Raw genomic sequence first — 19,275 nt, 5'->3', positions numbered from 1 at the left:
TTGTTGTCATAGACCCTAAGAGATCAGAAGAGATGTCCTTTTCTTAAACATTTTGCATTTCAGACCAGTTAAGACGTAAACAAAATTTGCACAGATTCCTTAAAAGGCCGAGATTGAAATTGCTCTTTCGGGATACAAGTACAATTATATTTACCAATGGAACTTTTAAGAGATGTCATTTAAGGGCTCTGACCATAGTCCAAAAATTGATTTTGATATTTGAACATAAAAGTTATATTTCAGGTTCCTTAACACTTTTAACAAACAATTGCCTTTATAAATTGCTTTTTAATCGAATCCCTTAAGAGTAATTAAGAATTTAATTGCAAAAATGACGTTATGAACTTTAAAAATATGTTAATAATATGTTGTATCACCCTCTTTTACAAAAAGTGCTTAGTTTTAATGGGTAACTAACTTTTTTGTTTCAAAATTTTTTTACACTGTCCGCAAAGAATTGAACTATTTTAAATTTTACGGAAAATTTTTCTAAAAAGATGTGTCAAAAGGTATGACTGTTTTTTTAAGCAAAATCCAGATGAAAAATTGATGAAAAACCATTATTTTGAAGATTTCGAGACAAAGAAGCCTTTACAAAAATTTTCCGCAAAATTTTTTATTGTTCGGTAAAAGATACACCATCTACTGCGAAAAATTTTTCAAAATGTTTTTTCTTCGCCGAAACTAAGCTCTTCAAAGTTGAAATACTCTTCCTCGCAAAAGTCTTCATTTTCTTCTTCATCAAATTTTTTCAATGCAATTTTTGAATTTTCAGATTCAGGAATAGTTTGTCTAACAGAAAATGTATAACATGCCATAGTTTTGTTGGTTACATCAGTCAGAAAACACATTTTAAACACGGCAATTATGAAAAATTCAATATGGTCAGAGCCCTTAAACATTAAAACCCTCTACGTGGAACGTTGTTGGACAACCACAAACGTTACTTACCGGTGGTATTGGTTGGACACAAACAATCTCCAGATGTGAAATTATCATATTCCAATGGCATTCGACTTTTCGATCCACGCACGCAATAAAAACCAGGTGCACACGGACCAGACGGTTTCTCCATACCCGTATTCGCACAATACTGACCGGGCAAGCAAGAGAAACAATCGCTCTGTTGTTGTCCGTGTGTTTGATTACGGAAGGTACCACTGGGGCAAGGGTTTTCTGTATCGAATCGTGTGCCATTCGGACAGAAATGACCTGCCGGACACGGGTAAGGTTTGTAATCTGTTGAATTGGCCGGACAGTAATATCCTTCCATACAGGGGAAACATTCGGATTGTCCGGTGACAGGCATGTACGTTCCGGCCGGACACCCTCTAGGATGAGATGTTCCGAGAGGACAATAATGACCAATCGGGCACGGACCACTCGTTCCGTCATCTGTTGGGTTATTTGGTGAGTTCGCGCCTCTGTAACAGTAGAAGCCAGGGTCACATTTACCTGAAAAAATACAGTGAAACTTGATGAGAATTGAAATGAAATTTCTACTATACCCATGCCACAGAGGAGTCTTCATAACTCAACCACGCAAGGGGAATGAAAATTTGTTCGAGTTATAGAGACAATCATGGTCGGAATGTGTTGACATTTTTAGGTATTTTAGCATTTTACAGAATCTAAAGATCGGGTGAGAATGACATTTTCAGGCTTGCTAATTTACCTAATCGAATATTTCGATTTGGGAGGGGTACACTGGTTTCCAGGCTATTTTGTCAGTCTACTGGCACCATTCCTAAGCTTTTGGATCCTCATATCCTAAAGGTCCTAAGCCTTAAGTTAAAACAATACTTTCTAACCCTAAGTTAAGGCGCTTAAAAACTACTTGCGGGTTTTAAAATTTTGAGTGAAATTCCCTTTTTGCCATATATTCTGCCGATGACTAGAGTTTTTATAGGTTTTAAAGCTGAAGGAACCAAATCAATTGATCATATTTTGGTTAAACCATGCTATCTAAAAGCTTACATAGAGAAGCCCCCTCATGATTACAGAAAACTAATTGGCTTTCATATGAGGGAAAAAGTTGGTCACTAAAGTGAAGAGACAGCCACCGTTTTGTATCAAATGTGCCGGAAACCGAAAAAAAGCTGTATATGGTACCTGTAGTAGCGTTGAGACCAGCCGTTTCACAATATTCACCAAACTCACAAAGCGTGCATTGATCTTCTCTCTCTAAACCTGTTTGTGAAGAATATTTCCCAGCAGGGCATTTGTCAGGATCGTCCGTACCTTCAGGGCAGTAATGCCCTTGTGGACAAACGCCACCAACGCCTCTGGTGAGTGGCGGGTAGGGCGTTCGTGTTGTGATACCGCTTTTACAGTAGAATCCAGGAGCACAAAGACCGGAACTATTGGATGATGTGAAGTCCGTTGTCGCAAGTTTTCCACAGTATTTAGTGGGCGGACATTCCGTACACTCACTTTCCTCCGCCAATCCACCCTGAAACGAGAAAGAGATGCATAATATAATGACTTTTTAAAGTCCCAACGGTTCTAATAAGTTAACACGAGCCTTTAAAGTAAAATTTTTCATCGAATACACAACAAATTCACGACGATTCTTAGAAGTATGCTGAAAGACGGAGAAGTCACTTTTTGAATCTGTAAAACATTTTTTCTTACATTTTCGTCCCATGTTCCGAGCGGGCAGGGCTTAATGTGTTCGTAGCCAGAACCAGCTGGACAGTAATAACCTGGCGGACACCGGACAGGCGTGATACGGTTGTTGCAATAATACCTCTCCGGACACTCGTGACATTTGGATAGAGTTGTTACATTGCTGTAAAGAAGAAAAGGCGTTTAGAGGAATCATGTAGCATAGAAGGCGATGATGTTTAAATGCTAGGAAATTTCTGTTTGTAAGTGTTTGTGAGAGCTTGGTCATTGTTTGAGGTCAATGACATCAGGATGTTTTTTGTCAAAAGAATTTCTCAAAAATATGGGAGTTTCTTATATTGAAAAGTTACCAGGAAAAACGATAAGTGAAATTATTGGATGATGTAAACATGAAGAAATTTCACGCATTTATTAGCAGTACTACTACTTATAAATTGTGGAATAGACTCGTGTTCTATCAAAAGTATTTCACATGATTTTCAATGATAAAGAACTTTTCTTCTCACCTGTAAGTACCAGGTTCACACGGTATGTAGGTTGACGTGTTTCCCGGACAATAATTTCCAATCGGACATCTGTCACCGGTCCCTCCATCCACCGGGTCGACACGTTCCGCTCCACTTATGCAATAGTAACCAGGCGAACACACAGCATCCGGCTCAGCCAGGCCCTTTCCTGTACAAGCTTTACCACCTGGACACGGGAGACAGGCCGATGAGTTGGTACCACCTTTAATGGGGTTATATGTAGCTTTTAGACATGCCTCGGTTGTTGCCTTGACAGAACCTTCAGGACAGTAATAGCCTTCTTGGCATTCACCACCAAACACACTGCCATCCTAAAAAGGTTACATCCTCAATAAACTACAGACTGGCAATAATTCTAAACCCCACAAAGAGTTGGCTTTCCAATAAAGAGGGAGATGAATAAATTAACTTTAGTAATTGAACGATAATTGACCTTTTCACGCAAATTCAGCGGAAGATTTTATAGGCATGTAGCAGAGAGTTCTTCAGGTTATTAGCTGCCCTATTAGAAATGGGGTAGATATCAACTAAGAAGAGCTTCTCATACTTTCATATTCACTCTAACTCATTTGCTTAGTGTTGACTAATTATGCGGAGTTCACTGTCTGCAGCAGCTTTCAAAAAAGTGACAGGGAGTTAGATTGAACTTACAGGTGGGTTGGGCATAGGAGAACCAAGCAAACAATAAAATCCAGCGAAACATTTTCCACTGGTCGCGTTCAAGCCAACTCCTTTGCAATATTCACCAGCTGTGCAATTCTGACAATCTCCAAGTGTTTTGCCACTGGGTTCCGGATTGAAAGTTCCTTCTGGGCAGTCAATAGGGATGATAGTTTTAACCGGGCAGTAAGCTCCTAATGGACAATTCTTTGCTTTGGACAAACCAGATTCGTCGCAATAGGCTCCTTCGGTGCAATCATCACATTTCCCGAATCGTGCTTGAGTTTGGAAGGTTCCAAGAGGGCACGGGATGGCAGCGGGTGATTGTTTTGGCGCATAAGAGCCTGCAGGTGCGGGATATTGATCAGGTCGTTTAGCAGTACCGTTACAAAAGTAGCCTTCGTTGCAGGGACCAGTTGGTTCAGCTTTCATGGAACCAGCACAATAAAATCTAAAAGTTACCAAAAACGTAAATCATCTCATCTCTTGTGTTTTTATTATACAAAGTCGGAAATCTCAGAAAAACACTAATTTTTACATCAAGGTATTATCTAAAGGCTCTAATGAAATAATGTCCTTGGTTATCGCTAAAAACGATATGAATGTGTTCGTGACGTAACCTACGAAATTGTCTCCAAATCTAGTATTTCATCGTTCAGATTGATAGGGGAATATTAGAAGAGGCGTAGGCGTAGTAGTGTAGTGGTTATAAACATTGATTCCCGTCTGATTCCCTTCGTCCGGGTCGACCCATGCCTTGTGAGGGGAACTGGGTACCATCACTCTGTTAGAAGAGTATAGGGAGTATGTCAGGCATTACATGTGGTGTGGTGACGATACTCATAGGTTCAACAACTGCGAAGATGTATGTCCTCCAGTATCATCGTCTATACACTAATAACTGTCGTGTCGCGAGCGCAGAGTTAGCAGTGTCTGGTAAGTGTGATAATTTCCCTATCCTAGGGTAGGTTTCTATTCAAGGATAGGCCCATTCCGGATAATTCGGAGGGTTCACTACTCTATTAGAAGAGGATAGCCAGTCAGATTGATAAAATTTAGATGTTAAAATGAGACGCTAAAGAAATTTCCGGAAAGCGTCAACAATGAAAGTGATAAAAGACACTTACCCTGACGGACATTCGATACAATCAGATGGTGACTTCGCTCCTTCGTTGGGGTTGTAATAACCAGAGGGACAAACTTCCACCTTCTTCGCACCTCGACCACAATACCCACCTGCAGGACACAGACCACCTGTTAAACCTCCCGGTGGAGCCTACAATGACAGAAAGAATGCGTAAATGAGATAATATAAAAATTATTTTTAGGTAAATTTCTTACTAGGCTGAATCGCAGGTCTCTACAAAACAATATTAGAAGAAAAAATCAAAGCCTATTATTCCGTTTCAAACTCCCTTCAAAATCGAACCTTTGAACGTTTTTGCTGCCATACATTTATATAAGAATTATTATCATCTTTAAGTTACATTCATTTGGGTATTCCACAGATTTCTTTAAAACCCGCAGGGCTACTTGGCGTTCCTTAAAACTTCCAAGCAAAAAAAAAAGTGAATTTCGCAAACAATATTGTAGCTATTGTTTCCGAAACCCCGCAAAGCTTCTGAATGGTCAAGCGCTGAAATTCTATTGTAATGTCACGTGACCTAAGAAGGATTTCCACCGAAACACGGCACACTTTTCATAAAAGGCACTCTATCTGTGGGGTATACACTTTAATATTGTTTCAAAATACAATATTCTCTAGAGCCTTACCGAAGTGTAGGCAGCTTGTTTACAATAAAATCCAGCATCGCAATCCTCAGTCGGTTCCAGGTTTCCTGTTCCTGCGCAATATTTTCCAGCTGGACACGGGAAACATTCTACGGAGCGTGGTACGTTTGTGACGTTGCTATAGTAACCTGATGGACATGGTTGTGGTGTCACTGTGCCCACCGGACAGAAATGACCCTAAAATGTTAAAATTCAATATTATCTAGCTCTCATTTAGGTATGCTTTGATTTGTAAGGTATTTTGAAAAAGTCATAAGAAAAGCTTCTGAGTGGTTTCATTCAATTAAATTTACTTTGAATTAAAAGTCTTTGGAAAAGCTATTTTAAAACTTTATTTGTTTTGATAAAATGTTGATTCAAAAGGCAAACTAATTTAGCCCATCTTCATTTTAAGTAAGTGACGAAATCAGAAAATGGTGACACTGAAAATATCCTGTGTGATCTACGAAACCTGAAGCAGAAATGCTAGACCACTTACTTGGAAAATCAGAAAGTATTTAATCAATATGTACTTACAGCAGGACAGTCTTTGGGATACGGTAACCCTTCGATATCACAATACATTCCTGATAAACAAACACTGCAATCCGCACCGGAAATAGCTGCCGAAGAATTCCGGTAATAACCAACAGGGCACGGATGAGCGAACGCGTAGCCTGTACCTTCAGGGCAGAAATAGCCTGGAGGACATTTATCAGTGAGATCAGTTTGACCTTCGGGCGAGCAGTAGTAACCTTCACGACATGGTAGACAATCGCGAACATGTTTGCCGTTGGTGAAAGGGTAGTAAGTACCGTTCGGACATTTTTGTGGATATGCATGCTGTAAGAAAAGACAGAGTTATTACAAGGGACTTTTCTGGCACTCAATGTAAAAATTTTATTCCAACAGTCGAAAGGCTTTGAAACTCGGGAATATTTTCATCATTTGGAAGGTTCTGGGATCTGGAAATGCGGCACATCAAAGGTCGAATATCATTCCTCTCCGTTGGGAATTTGGTCCGCTCCCTTAGAGCTTTATCGTGGGCGGCTGCCAATACGCCATCGGAATATCAAATAAACAGGGTACTTGATATTTATGATGTGTATGGTAGTTTTAGACTTTTTGCTGCGGTTTCTTCCTTCAATTCAATACCTTCTTATACTTCAAATTTCAAAATATTTGAGTTTGGAACGTCTCATTATTGTATTAAAACAATCAGAGTTTCAAAATAACATCCCATCCGCATTCTTCATGAATTTGGAAACTTTTTTTCTTGTTCTTGAGTTTTCGATCATAATACACCTACCAAACCTTCGATTCAAAATTTACAAGTAAAGGGATTGGGTTGGAATAACCAGAGAGAAATGACGTCACATGTTTCAAGTCATTGGATTGACGAGCTTACTGGTGCAGATTTTCGCCGTAAATTGAGCTTAGTAAACTTGATCTGAATCACTAGCCTCTACAAAGGTAGTATAAGAGCGTAGTGGATGTCAGAAGCTTATGGTAAACTAGAACCGAAATCCCTGTTAGCATAAAGAAAGAAAAGGTACAGTCAAACAAAAAAAATCACTAACCTCATTTCCTTGTACGCAGTATTGTCCCTTCTCGCATGGATTATTAGCAGCCCATGGTTGACGATCTGAGCCTGCCGGACAATGCATTCCAGCCGGACAGATGAATTTGGTGCTCATCTCAACATAAGTGGTCGTATTAGACATGCAGTAGTAACCAGCATTACAGATAGAACATTGCCATGCGTTTGATGAAGAGAAGTTCCCAGTGCCACATTCTAACGGTTGGAAAGTTCCGTCTATCGGACAGTAATAACCTGCCGGACACGGAGAACAATCACCTGCAAAAATGGAAATGGAAAAAAGTTAACATTGTGATGGGGAAGAACTTAAATAACATACTATCTATTACCTTACGTTTTACCGTGAGTGTGCCACACTCTATTCGTGAAAAACCTCTGTGAAAAAGTTCATTTTAGCAGGAGAGGAGGTGAAATTCATACAAAGGTTGTTCGAAGAAAAAGTCACTTTAGACGCAAAAAAATTGTGAGAAACTTTGTAGATTTACGGATTTACGGGCACTGTCTATGACAAAAAAAGACCTCGATGCAAAGATAAAGTTAAGAAAACAAAAAGAAATTTCGAATTATAAATGAAGAAATACCTAATGCTTTTCCGTTCAAGTCTTTTCGATAACGTCCTTTGGGACATGCGGTGGGTACAGAAGATCCTTGTGGACAATAATTTCCTTCGGTGCAATCTTCGCATACTTCCCAACGTACGTTTGCTGTTCGATTGGAATAAGTTCCAGCCGCGCACGGATGTTCGGTCGCATACTTTGTGCCTGTAAGAAGTGGGCGTTGAGAATGAAGGGATATAAAGACCGCGAGCAGATGAAATGTTTGGTACTTATATTGACGTAAATAAGACTCTTTTAATGACCGTGACCGCGATTTACAGTATTATAATGATTATCAATACAGTAATTATCATTCAGGTTTTTTGGCATATCCTTCTTTCTTTTTGATTGAGAATGCATGCTGAACTAACAATATGCTTTTTCTAAGAGTGGTAAAAATTGTGAAATAGATATCGTGGAAATTGAAAGAAGAAATGGACAAAGAAGCAAAGTGGAATGATTTCAGGTCAGTCGAAGACTAAATATATAATGACAACTTAGCATGAAACATAACACAAGGCTTACGTGTCTTTTTCAAGTTTAGTAATGAAAACAGATGATGTTGTTTGTAAAACCATGCTTTGTGTTAGCCAAAACCAATAACAGTACTCAATGTTAATGATAACAGAGCTTTATACTAGCTTTGTAAAATCTTCAAATTCCTCAAATAAACAAGAAGCATACCTGGTGGACAATAATGACCGGTGGGGCATATCCCGCTCGGCGCCGCCGCACCTTCCAAACAATATTGGCCTTTTGGGCATTCGGTACAGTCAGTCCATTTATGAAGGTTTGTCAAGTTGGAGTAACTTCCTGCTGGACATGGGTGTTGTTTCGGATGCCGGGTTCTTGGAAGACAGTAATAGCCTGGTGAAGAGAAAAATACAGGGGTAGAAAAGCTAACAAAGAATATCTCGGACAACATTGTACTATGTTTAGACTGGAGTCGTTTATGTGTAATACAGTAATATGGACGTGTTATATGATATTACGGTAATTTATACGGTATATATGTCAATCCCTTTTATCGTTTAAAAACAAACTCAAAACTCGTATTTTCCATTAGAAATTTATTATTTATTATCTTAATCAGTTATCGTTCCATTTATTGTTCTGTTATGTTATACAAGTGGCCCCTGGGGGAGACAATGGCTCAGCTGCCTAAAAGCTGATTCATTATTCTATGGCCAGCCACTTAAAATATTAGTCATTATTATTATTATTATTATTATTATAGTATCAGTTTGTATGCTATAATTTTCTACTACGTCTGATATAGTCATCTAGCATGGTAGACTTTGCAGTGTTCTTTTCACGAAAACAAAAGCATTTTTTCAACAAAAAAACCAACAATAAAAAGTGCAAGTTAAAGAACTGTCTGAAAAGATGGAACCTTCCTACATTATTGAAATTTCACTCTTCAAACAAACCGGTCCCAGCTGGCACACAACGCTGTTTAGACGTTAAAAAACGTTATATGGACGTAGTGGACGTTAGATAGACGTTGGAACAACGTTGTGTACCAGCTGAGGTAGCGAATGTGAATGAGAACTTACCAGCGGCACATGGTTGTGGTGGTTTCTGATTTCCTCCAGTTCCCGCTGAACATGCTTGACCTGCAGGACATCCGTCACATTGGCTATCCGCTGTCAAATTATGGTAATCGGTATATGTTCCTGCCGGGCACGCATTCAATGGATCACTAGGTGATGACGAGCCTTCAGGACAGTAATATCCTGCGCTGCACTGTTCTGTTGGTTGAGTAGATGCTGATAGCGGACATGCAAAGCCAGCTTCGCACGGACGGCAATTTGAAGCCGCGCCCTGCATCGGTACTGGATTGTATGTTCCTGGAGGGCAGGCTGTAGGAGAATCACTACCTTCTAAACAGTAGTGACCTGCTGGACATACTTTACAATCTGTCGCCGCTGATAAAGAGTAAAAAACAAAGATCAGATGTTGGGCTCAATGAAGAGGAAGTTCACATAAGTATTTCAACTCGTATAAACTACATCTTTCAAACGATAAAGTTATAAAGTCTCTATAGTTCGGATGACCAGGTAAAAAGTTATGGAAACAATCGAGTTTAAAAAGGTTTGTGCTATAGAAACTCTATTGTATAAGCTGGTCACACAGGGAGGGTTACAGTTATTTTGAAATCGTAACAAAAACTTATATAACTCAGTGAAACTCGAACACACATGGAGAAAACAAATTTGTTCTAGGTATAGAAAATTTGATAAATGTAGGGAAGAGAAAAAACTTGTTCGAGTTACGAAGGCATTCGAGTTATAGAGGATCGAGTTAAAGAGCACCACTGGGATTTTGCAGTCATTGAATTGATTTTTCATGAACAAACAATCATTTTCACTTACTGGTTGCTCCTTTTTCTTCAGTATAATAACCAGCACTGCATGGATACTGTGTGGAGGATTCCGTTTTTTGCGGACAATAATGGCCTGTCGGACACAATGAATCACCGGTCGGGTCACCTCCCGAACAATAATACCCCGGGAGACATTCCTTGCACTGGTCTTGTCTCACGGCACCGATTTCCGTATTGAAAAAACCATTCGGGCACGGGTGTTGAGAAGCGGTTTTAGTCCCCTCAAGACAAAAATGACCGGGTGGACAACGGACGGAGTGTTTGGGGAAACCTGGTGTTCCGGCCTCGCAGTAATAACCTTCCGGACATGCTTTACAGGCGTCGGCTTCGCTTATTCCGCCCGTTTTCTGTCCGTAAGTTCCAGAAGGACATTTGATGGCGTTGATTTTATCTTCACAGTATGAACCCAATGGACATAATCCAATCTCAGGTGTGGCTTTGGTGCTTCCTTCAACGCACACATATCCAGCATTACAATCAAGACATGTCGTTCGCATGGGATCATTGTATTTACCCGCCTCGCAGATTCTCGGACGATCGTTTTTAACCGGGCAGTAATAACCAGCAGGACAGGGCGTGCAACTGTATGAACCTTCTAAGCTATAATATCCGTCAGAACACGCCACGCCCACTTGAGTATTGTTTTTACATTCTTCACCTGCAAGACACGGTGTACACTCCTAGGGAAAACGAAACGAAATCATAAAAATGCATGTCTGATTCTCATGTATGAGAAACTTTCAAAAGTAGGAATACTTTACAAACTCAATGAATAGCTACGACTCAAAAGAATATGAAATAAATGTCATCATTAAATTTGCCCGAAATGAACTTTGCAGGAAATTGCATAAAATAAAATAAAATTATCAATTTTATTATTTCAAGAAAACGAACCAGAAAAAGATAACTTTGGAAATAAACAAATCAAAGAAACCTTACCGACTTGGCACCAACCGAGTACGTTCCCCTTGGACACGCCAAAATCAGTGGTTCAAAGAGACTGGGGCAAGCATAACCGGGTGGGCATTCCGTACAAGTCGCCTCTCCGGACAAACTGTAACTACCGGATGTGCATGGGTTGATGGTTGCTTTATCGAGATCAGGACATGAACTGCCACTAGGACATCGAGTACATTTCTAGAGATATAATATTCATTGCACAATAACTAACCATATTACAAAATCTGGCTCTATATATCTCACACTCACAGGAAAGAGAAATCACCAATACTTATTTCAATGCGTACCAAAACTGAAGACTACGAAGTCCAAACTGTTCTGTAATAGAAACATCGATTTAATTTCTTCAAATGCTTAAATTATAGTATCGAAAAGAAACAATATGAACTAGAGATCTTTCGAATAGGTTTTGGCCATAGAATCTTCTCGTCTAAAACGCTTATGACATCCACAATAATAATTATTGCATCCGGTGAGAGAATGAACCAATAGCTTACCACTTGGCCACCGGTTGAGAAAGTTCCAGGTTTGCACGCCACAGGTTCAGAAATATCTGTTCTTCGACATTCGAACCCAGCTGGACAAAGTGTACAAGACGTGGCATTGCCTTTTGAATAGTAACCCTTTAAAAACAAAGGTTAAACGTAAATCTATAGAAGACAAAAGACTACCGAATTTGAAACAATGACTGAACTTGCTTGGTCACCATGTGGCCTAGTAATTTAAAATGAGAATAGTGGACTATGAAAATAAAGAACTATAAAAAAAAACCGAAATGGCATGCAAAAGCTATTGGATACATACACTGCTTGATTTTTTCAGTCACGGAGCTAAAAGTGGAAACGGCGGGGGTAATGAGTATACGTGAACATTTACAGCAAATGAGAGGTAAAAGTCTAAAATTTGTTTGTTTTCTACTTACACTTGGAAATAAGCCGAATAAAGTTACTTAAAAAGAGTACTTACAAATTGGCACTGTTTGTTTTCTGAAGCATCAGTTTTTGGACATTCCCAGCCAGGAGGACAGACAGTACAAGTTGTTTGTGTACCGACAGCAAAGCTACCAGGATCGCAAGATACCGCATTGCTGACAGTTGGATCTGGACAACTTGAGCCTTGAGGACAAGGTGTGCATTTGTGTGAACCAGCTGCTGCGTATGTTCCTAAAGAAGATTGTCATAGAAATCATATTTCGCTCGACGCTAATAGGTAATTTTACTATCATAATAAATTATGGGGAATCTAAATTTTACGAGAATTTTGCGTTTTATGAATAATCTATCAGTCACGGATACCTTTGAAATATTGCCTTAATACATGAAATATATCGAATATGGCCTAGATTTACTGTTAAGGTAGGACCTAGGGAGCTGTATCAAAGCAAGTATTTATCAATCAATTTAATGACTCATAAAAATATTCAATGAAGCAATACTCAAAATCCTGCAAAAATTTCCTCTGGCTGGTTTCAACATCCATATAACGTTATATGAACGTCATGGAGTCTTTTTGTACTGGTACAAACTAAATTTAAAGGTAACCATTTCTTACCCCCAGGGCATGGTTTTGATGAGTTCGAATAGATAGATTCACAAGAGAATCCTGCAGAGCATTGATGACAAGTTATTTGGCCACCAGCTGAGAATGTTCCTTGAGTGCAAATTGTTGGGCGTGTCTACGAAATGAAAACGTGGTGTCATTAAAGAATACTAGAAGACAGAATACAGAGAGGCCTATCCTTTGCAAGCAACTGTTTTAAAATATTTTTGAGAAAAACGAACTGAATCTTCTAGAAATAAGAACTAAAATATGGGGCTTTTTTATAAGGTGCAAATCTTTGGTCAAAAGGACAAAGGGACATTGATTAGGATAGTAAGGCTACTTTGATTTTATCGGCTAAAACCTGTTTCAAAATACTTAAAAATTAAAAAAGTAGACTAGAGTCGGCTAGTGGCTAAAATAAAATGTGGGGCCAGTGTAGAAAGACGATTCTTGAATCTATTACAAGAGGAGAAGTGAAATGGGGGATTTTTGTTGATTTTAATATGACATGGCATAAGTACAGTTGAACTTACATTGCGAGTGGGACATTGGTATCCAGCAGGACAGTAAGTACATTTTGTTGCTCCACTAAAACTGTAATACCCTGCACTGCATTCTTCCATTGGTGACCTGGAAATGGATATCAAAAATTTGTTTAAATAGGAAAAAACCAGGTTCCTAGTCTCTAGTCTAGGGATCAAATTGCAATATAAAAAAATATACTTTTCTTTAGAGCTAATCAACCAACTTTAGCAAATGAAGCTGTTATATTGACATTTTTATAACCCTCATGTCCTAGCACTACAAACCAATCTGAGCAAAATCATGGTATTAAATAACTATACTTACGCAGCAGTAGGACATGCAAATCCTGCTAAACAATTGGTACAGTTGACTTGATTTTGTAATCCATTTGTAGTCTGTCCCACTCGACATTGGATTGGAGCATGAGATGTACTTGGACACATGAATCCAGCCGAACAATTATTACATGTTCCTTCACCTTTCAATGAGTAGGTTCCTGCTGGACATGGACCAGCTGCTTGGTTAGGTGTCGGGCAAGAAAAACCTGGTGGACATGGTGTACAATACTCAACACCCTAAAAAAGAAAAAAATCACAATGATTAAAGATTCTTCTGTTAATAAACAGTAGTAAGTTTCTTTGCTTAAGAGCTCAATATAGGAGTTATACAATATAGAAATGGCATTTATAGCCATTTCTGAAATCTAATACTTAGCTTGTCATTACTTTGTTCTTTTTAGCCTCGTGTTCATGTATTATGTAACTGTTCTTAAAACTAAGTGTTCCAGAAGTATTCGAGTATAGCATAAGATAAAACTGGATATACATTGCAAGAGTTTTAATAAGCTTACCGATAAACTATATTCTCCAATTTTACAGCTGACAGGTGGTTGCGTGGAATCCAGACATGAATAACCTTCAGGACACGGTAAACAGGTTGAATTACCACCAGTGGAATAGAATCCTTTTTTGCAGGGAACAGGTGGAACTTTTGCATCTTCACATGAATAACCTGCCGGACATGCTATACATTTTGGTGTCTACGATGAATGAAAAGAATTGTATTTATTGTATTTATACCGAAATTATCAAAGTACACAGCACTCAAAATTGGTAAAAGAAGAGAGGATGAATAAACACTTTAAACGCAACCTACCTCATCAGCGTTTGACCAATAAGTACCATCAGAGCAGGGTATAGGGATGGCTGTTGGATCATCGCACGTCGAACCCACTGGACAAGGTGTGCAAAACTGTGCTCCAAAACCAGGCGTGTATGTGTCTAAAATGTTTTAGATAAAAACAAGAATAGAGTAATAAATAAACTACGAAAAATATATTTCTAGGGGAAAATTTGGAAATCTTATTGAAATCCTTCAAAACCAATGGCTAAGAAATTTTGTGATAACTGCATGACCTTTATATCGTCGTTCACATGACAAAAGGTTCAATCTCAAGTGTTTTGGAAAATCGAAAATCTTGTACTTCCATTATATTTATGAAATCATGAAATTGACCTTTTTGTCGTATGAAATTATTGATTAATCCTCTATTTGAAAAGTGCCTAATTCCAATACCAAAGATGAAAGTCACAGTATAACTATTGATTTTGTAAGGCACTTATTTTTATATTGAACTAAATTAGTCATGTGAACCCCTATATGGAGGCAATATAACAATCACTCACTCTGTGGACATTCTTTACATTGGCCTTGACCAACAACACTGTAGAACCCAAAAGCACAGGGTAAAGGAGGGACAACGGGAGCTGTTCCATTGGTGCAATAAGATCCTCCAGGACACGGTGAGCAAGATGATGCTGTGTTGTAACTGAATTGGCCTGTTGGACAAGTCTGAAAAATAAATAATAATCAAAATATTATATATAAACTTCAAGAACAATCAACTTTCTTTCAATGATATAGGACTTTTAAGCTTGCAAGACTTCCAGGTAAAATTAGTATGAAAATGGTTGTGCCTCGGTAATCACTATGTTTTGGCAAATCAAAACAAGGTTAGAGTTTTGGTATTGTACAAATAATTTAGAACTGAAAATATAATTCATTAAAAATCTTACGGTGCATTTAATTTGGCCAGCAACACTATAACTTCCAGCCGTACATGCTGCTGGCGCATCAGCAGCGTTCAAACATGAGTAACCAGAGGGACACAATTGACATGATGTACTTGACAACGTATTGGCGTAGGTACCAGCTTTGCAGACAATAGGGGTGGTGGTAGAAGAGGGACAGTAAAATCCTTTAGGACATTTAACACAAGCAGTACCATTTGAATATTCACCAGCCTACAAAAGTGTTATGGAAATTACAGTAATGAAGAATTCAGAACCCTCCAAACACCATTGCCTTCAGAAATCCTCTAGCTAGATCAATGAAAATGGTCCACATACATCAGTTGCCATTCAAAGTAGCTTAAAAAGGGAATGCTTGAGCTAAAGTATCTTAAATAAATCAATAAGTATAAAGATTAATGTAAAGTCTAAAGTACCTGGCATTCTTTGGGTGTTTTTCCATCTGTGACAACAAGACCAGAGGGCACTGGTAAACAGAAATCTTTCCCTTCTTCTGGTTGGTACTAAAAACAAAAGAATAAAGTAATCAATAGTTTTTTTCAAAAAGGTTTATTTTTCTGGCGTGACTATACTATTAATACAACTAAACAGAATCAAAATACTTTTGTTTCTAAGGTCTTGTTGCAAGCAATAAGCAGCACTTCTTAAAAACATTTAGGATCAATCATTTATTTGAACTTGTTTACCTCTCCTTCTGAGCATGGAATTGGTAGATTATGAGGTATAGGACATTTGTTGCCTTCAGGACATATGGTGCAATGAGCAGTCCCATTTTCAGTTGTATAATATCCCGGTGGACACTGAAATCAAATATTTGAAGCAGATATTAATAAGTGTTAACAGAGCTAATAAAATCTAATAAATCTATTTGAGCTTAAGCATTAAAGACTTTTAGAAAGAAATTAAATAAAGACCTACAGGCACACAATAAGTCAATCCAGTCGCATCTGCATAGTACCCTGGTCCACATTGTTCTGGTGGTGAGGTTGGATCTGGACATTTATTGCCTATGAATGGAAAAAATATTGTAGTTTTTAAAAGTCATTGTTTTATTATGTTATTGCTGTTTTTATTAAAAACAGAGACACTTTTGAAACAAAATATACACTGTACCTCTATCACATTGCTTGCATTTGTCAGACCCTGGAGATGTTGCATACCAGCCTATAGCACAAGGGGATTGTTGATGGGAGCCATCAGATGGACAGTAGTGACCAACTCCACATGGTATACAATCTTTTACACCAGCAGGTGAGTATGAACCTTTCAAACATATCACTGGTTCCACTGATTTATCAGTGCAGCTGAAATAAAAATATGAATTATACTACTGTATCATTAAATGAACACAAAGTTATAATTTGCTAAGTAATGACTCTAGAATCCAAAACAAATGGAACAGAATTAAAGTAAATGAAACAAGAAAAATTAAACGAAAGGTGAAATGTTAAATTAGTTTTGTTAGCAAATCATTGGGTGCATTTTCTGTCTAAAACTGACTGGCTAACAAAAGTTACCTGAAAAGAAACATATCACAAAGTTATTAGAAAAAAATCAAAAAAAAAGCTACCTTCAAAAGCGACTTAAAGTTTAGAAGTTTTTGAAAAAACGACTAAACAAGTTATTTAAATAAAATTTAAAACTTCAAACTTCTTTTTCAAAAAACAAACAAAAAGTCATACCTTTTCCCAGCTGGACACTGCACACATTCACTCCTTTTACTTAGACTGTAAGTTCCATCAGCACATTCCACTGGAGTTAGTGAAGTGTCGCTACACTGGAACCCTGCCGGACAATCAGTGCATTGGATTGCATTAGATTCGTTAGCAAATGTCCCTAGAGGACATGGCACTGGAGCTGTTGTATTTTCATTTGGACAATAATTTCCTATTGTGCATGGTGCACAAGAGGATTGACCAACACTTGAGTGAGTTCCTTTAGGGCAGCTTGAAATCTTACCAGATACACAGCTAGAAGGAAAATAATAAGAGTTTTTACATTCATATTCAAACAGCATGGATGATGAGGTCTTACTAAGAAAATGACAGTATAAATTCATAAAACAGAAAGATTTTAAAGGAGAGTTTAATGGGAAAATTCATTACCTTCTTCCAGCTGGGCATTGTGTGCATTCACTTGCTTTTCCTAAACTATAACTTCCATCGGTACAAAGCACTGGTGTTATGGATGTGTTACTACAAGCGTGACCGATAGGGCAATCATTGCATTGGATTGCATTAGATTCATTAGCAAACGTTCCGAGAGGACATGGCACTGGAGCTGTTGTATTTTCATTTGGACAATAATTTCCTGTGGGACATGGTGTGCAAGATGTTTGTCCAGCATTAGAAAAGGTTCGAGCTGGACAACTTGAAACGATTCCAGATTTACAGCTGAAAAGAAAAGAAGGTAACTTGAGTGCAAATAGATAATGAAAGTACCATTGATATGATCAATCAACTTAATTTCGATATAATGATGATGATATGCATTGCATGAAACATTAAGTTTTCTAAATGATTGCTCAACAAAAATATTGACATTGAATAATGTATACCTAAACCCAGCAGCGCAATCAATGCAATCTGAGCAAATTCCAGGGCTAAATTTTCCATCTGGACATTGAGCAGGAGATGCTGTTGGATCAGGACAATACGAACCCAAAGGACAAACTGTACATTTGGTTGACCCGGTCTCATTGGCATAATATCCAGCTTGGCATGGAATTGGAGCAGAGATGTTAGCGGTGGGACAGAAATGACCAGCTGTGCATTGTTCACATGACATTTTACCATGTTCTGAATAAAATCCTTTGGCACAAGAAAGAGGCTGACCCTCTTTGATGTCACAACTAAAGCAAAATACAAATAATACAACATGGAAAGTCAAATTTATCTACCTATTTAGATTTGGTTTACTCAGCAATGCACTTGAGAATATGATTATTTTTATAAAAAATGTGTTGAAAATAAAATATGTATTTCCCATTACTCTATTCGGTTAATTATAACAGTCAAGCAAAGAGGAGATTTTGAGAATTTTTAAAAAATATAGCAAATACTATAACATCTAGCACTGAAGATGGTTTTAACGAAAAGCTTTTGCTGAAAATAAAAATAAAATTTGTTGTTATTTACTTATTACTTCATGGAATGGCTGATTTAAACCAAACTATAACAACAATACCTAAATCCACCAGGGCAAAGAACACATTCACTTCTACCACCAGTACTATAAGTGCCATCATCACAAATTTCTGGTGCTAAAGATGTATTTTTACACTGATGACCTGCAGGACACAATAAACAGTTGATTTCACCGGTTGAATTGCTATATGTTCCTAAGGGACAAGGAACTGGCGATGGCAAACCCTGTGTTGGACATTGATTTCCAATTAGACATGGTTGACAAATTGATTCCCCAGTTGCTGAAAAAGTACCTTGGTCACAAATGACAGGTAAGGTCAACCCATCACATCTAAAAAGGAATATTAGATGAAAGAAAATCAAACAAGCTAGATGCTGAATGGACCTACCTGATGATGAAAGTTAGATAGCAATGCGAGGAGAAAAAAATCAGTCAGAAAATATATCGTTTAGCGAAAATGCATAACGCAATAAATTCATCATTGATTGTTGATGGGGGGAGAGGGAAGGGTTGTAGGGAAAAATTAATAGAAAGTTCTGGTCGCAAAAATCAGTTTTATTGACAATTGAATCATGCTTGATGGTGAGCATTGTTATCAATAATGTTTTTGTGTGAAGAACATAGAAATACAAGGAAAACATATAATGAAAATCTGCAAAGACGGCGATTTCCGGCATTTTCAACCGGAAAAATTTTTTTCTCAAAAATCGAACTCGGCCATGTTTTGAGCATTGCAAATACGCATCTTTCTGCAAAAAATCAGAAAAAGCTAAAGATGAAAATTCGAGAAAATGTAAAAAAAAACGGTTTTTTCCGGCATATTCTGGCATTTTCGGCCGGGAAA

General features: G+C 38.0%; 1 protein-coding gene across 1 annotated transcript in view; it reads right to left on the bottom strand.

Annotated features, from left to right (window-relative positions):
* Nucleotides 1–19,275, bottom strand: part of LOC136818233 (uncharacterized) — a 73,434-nt gene that overhangs the window by 46,842 nt on the left and 7,317 nt on the right. The window contains 31 exon segments of the mRNA XM_067074602.1: nt 952–1,455; nt 2,113–2,452; nt 2,635–2,791; nt 3,135–3,466; nt 3,807–4,266; nt 4,943–5,091; nt 5,589–5,783; nt 6,123–6,428; nt 7,166–7,443; nt 7,767–7,946; nt 8,466–8,648; nt 9,338–9,709; nt 10,157–10,847; nt 11,107–11,304; nt 11,625–11,750; nt 12,094–12,290; nt 12,679–12,802; nt 13,203–13,299; nt 13,519–13,769; nt 14,045–14,233; nt 14,350–14,474; nt 14,880–15,045; nt 15,270–15,497; nt 15,701–15,787; nt 15,971–16,084; nt 16,203–16,291; nt 16,398–16,588; nt 16,967–17,254; nt 17,390–17,677; nt 17,842–18,135; nt 18,471–18,761. Of these exon segments, the coding sequence (XP_066930703.1) occupies nt 952–1,455; nt 2,113–2,452; nt 2,635–2,791; nt 3,135–3,466; nt 3,807–4,266; nt 4,943–5,091; nt 5,589–5,783; nt 6,123–6,428; nt 7,166–7,443; nt 7,767–7,946; nt 8,466–8,648; nt 9,338–9,709; nt 10,157–10,847; nt 11,107–11,304; nt 11,625–11,750; nt 12,094–12,290; nt 12,679–12,802; nt 13,203–13,299; nt 13,519–13,769; nt 14,045–14,233; nt 14,350–14,474; nt 14,880–15,045; nt 15,270–15,497; nt 15,701–15,787; nt 15,971–16,084; nt 16,203–16,291; nt 16,398–16,588; nt 16,967–17,254; nt 17,390–17,677; nt 17,842–18,135; nt 18,471–18,761 (7,490 nt within the window).

This window comes from Clytia hemisphaerica, unplaced genomic scaffold (genome assembly GCF_902728285.1).
Source record: "Clytia hemisphaerica strain Z4C2 unplaced genomic scaffold, Clytia hemisphaerica genome assembly, whole genome shotgun sequence".
NCBI classification, from domain to species: domain Eukaryota; kingdom Metazoa; phylum Cnidaria; class Hydrozoa; order Leptothecata; family Clytiidae; genus Clytia; species Clytia hemisphaerica.
This window is presented reverse-complemented; position numbering and strand designations above follow the sequence as displayed.